The 1,811-nt window shown below is 63.3% G+C and overlaps 1 protein-coding gene across 1 annotated transcript in view; it reads left to right on the top strand.

Moving 5' to 3' along the window:
• Positions 1–1,593, top strand: part of MNEG_14119 (Chloride channel protein CLC-a) — a gene marked incomplete at both ends in the record, with an annotated part of 3,166 nt that extends 1,573 nt beyond the window's left edge. The window contains 4 exons of the mRNA XM_014037409.1: positions 328–421; positions 874–940; positions 1,257–1,358; positions 1,560–1,593. Coding sequence (XP_013892863.1) covers positions 328–421; positions 874–940; positions 1,257–1,358; positions 1,560–1,593 — 297 coding nt within the window. The remainder of the gene's footprint in view (positions 1–327; positions 422–873; positions 941–1,256; positions 1,359–1,559) is intronic.
• Positions 1,594–1,811: the final 218 nt, after the last annotated feature.

The following is a 1,811-nucleotide window of genomic DNA, read 5'->3' as shown; positions in this document are numbered from 1 at the left end:
GGGGGGGGGGGCATGAGGGGGGGGGGGTATTGGGGCTGTGGCTAGGCCGCACACCTGCGGGACTGGGGTTCAGGGTGCCGAAAAGGGGATAATCTCTTGTGTGGGACGCAGTTTCGTCACGCAAACTGAGCAGGGGTTTGGGGGTCTCTGGTGACTCTTATGTTGTTGCTACGCTGTTGTTCTTTGCAAGGAGAGCCTGCCTGGTGCAGATTTGATCCGCCGCCAAAGCAATGGGCTGCATGAGTGCAACGAACCGTCGCCCCCAGCCCCCAACTCTGGCGCCAGTACAGACGCATACCCTCCCGCCGCACACCGCGGCGCCCGCAGGTCATCGGCAGCGCGCTGGCGGTGGCGAGCAGCCTTGTGATGGGCAAGGAGGGGCCCATGCTGCACGCGGGGTCTATCTTGGCGGTGATCCTGGGTGAGGGGGTGAGGGGTGGGGCGCGGCAGGGCGGGGGTGGTGGTAGCAGGCGCCGAACATGGGTCGGAGCGCCATGCTGCTGCTGCTGCTACTGCTGCTGCTGCTGCTGCTGCTGCTGCTGCTGCTGCCGCGGCCGCGGCTGCTGTTGCTGCCGCTGCGGCGGTGGCGGCGGCTGCTGCGGCGGCTGCGGCTGCGGCTTCGGATGTTGCATTGTCTGGCAGATCTGAGGCGGGCAGAAACACATACGAGACGGTCAGAATGAAATGTAAGGGCACTACAATGGCCTTTATATGGCTTCTGCTTGCTTCCCACAACACGCACAGACACACACCAACACAAACACAAAAACACACACACCGACAAAACACTCTTGCATGCACACCTCCCCCCACACGCACCCATGCACGCACACTCTTCTCTCCACGTCGTGTCACCTCTGACCATGGCCCCAGGCAGCAGCAAGTGGTTCCAGCACAAGATGGACCTGGCCATGCACTGGGGCACTTACACATACAACAGGTGTGGTTTGCAGGCCCCTCCGCAAGAAAAATCCGAGACAGGCGGTGCTGGCACTTTCCAACACCATTCACACTCTGGCTCTGGGCCCCAATCCCCACCCGCAGCCCCAGACTGCAGCCCTGAGGGGCTGCAGCCTTGTGGGCTACGAACCCCCGCGGTCCCTCTTGCCAGCCTGGCACGCAAATGTCTGTGGCGATTTGCACGAGCCCCATAATGTGGCTCTGAAAAACGAGGGGCTGCTGTCGCTCCTCGTGACGTGTGGTGATGTCAGCAAGCCCTTGCCGCGCCCTGCTGACCACAAGCCCCCCTCCCGCAGGGACATCCGCGATCTGGTGGCGTGCGGGGCCGCGTGCGGCGTGTGCACCGCGTTCAAGGCGCCGGTGGGGGGCGTGTTCTTCGCCATGGAGATGTCCACCAGGTCAGAGCGTGTGACGGCTGTGTGCGGGCGTGCAAGCCTTTGCACCCTTGCATATATGTGTTTGTGTGAGTATGTGTGTGTGTGTGTGTTTGTTGTGTGTGTGTGCACGTAGGTGTGCGGATGTGTTTGTGAAATATGGGCTTGATTTAAGGTGGCGAGGATGCTGGCACGGGCGCTGCTCGTCTGGTGGCGCTGCGCTAGGGCGCAGGCGCTGGGTGCAAATCATCACACCTGAGCGGGGGCGTTGGGACTGCTCCTCGTGCCCCGTCGTTGCTCCTCACGCCTCTGCCCCTCTTGCCGTGCGCTGCCAAGCGCCGCCAGCTGGGGCTGCCCTGCAGCGCTGTGCTGTGCCGGTGTGCTGCCTGCTGTGAATGTGTGCTCCTGCAGCCATCAGCCTGGGTGTCACAGTGCTATCTCGACCCGGCACGCGCCTGCGCTCCCCCCCCCCCCGAC

This window comes from Monoraphidium neglectum (genome assembly GCF_000611645.1).
Source record: "Monoraphidium neglectum strain SAG 48.87 unplaced genomic scaffold scaffold04266, whole genome shotgun sequence".
Taxonomy (NCBI): Eukaryota; Viridiplantae; Chlorophyta; class Chlorophyceae; order Sphaeropleales; family Selenastraceae; genus Monoraphidium; species Monoraphidium neglectum.
Note: the sequence above shows the minus strand (reverse complement) of the source record. Positions and strands in the feature narration are given on the sequence as shown.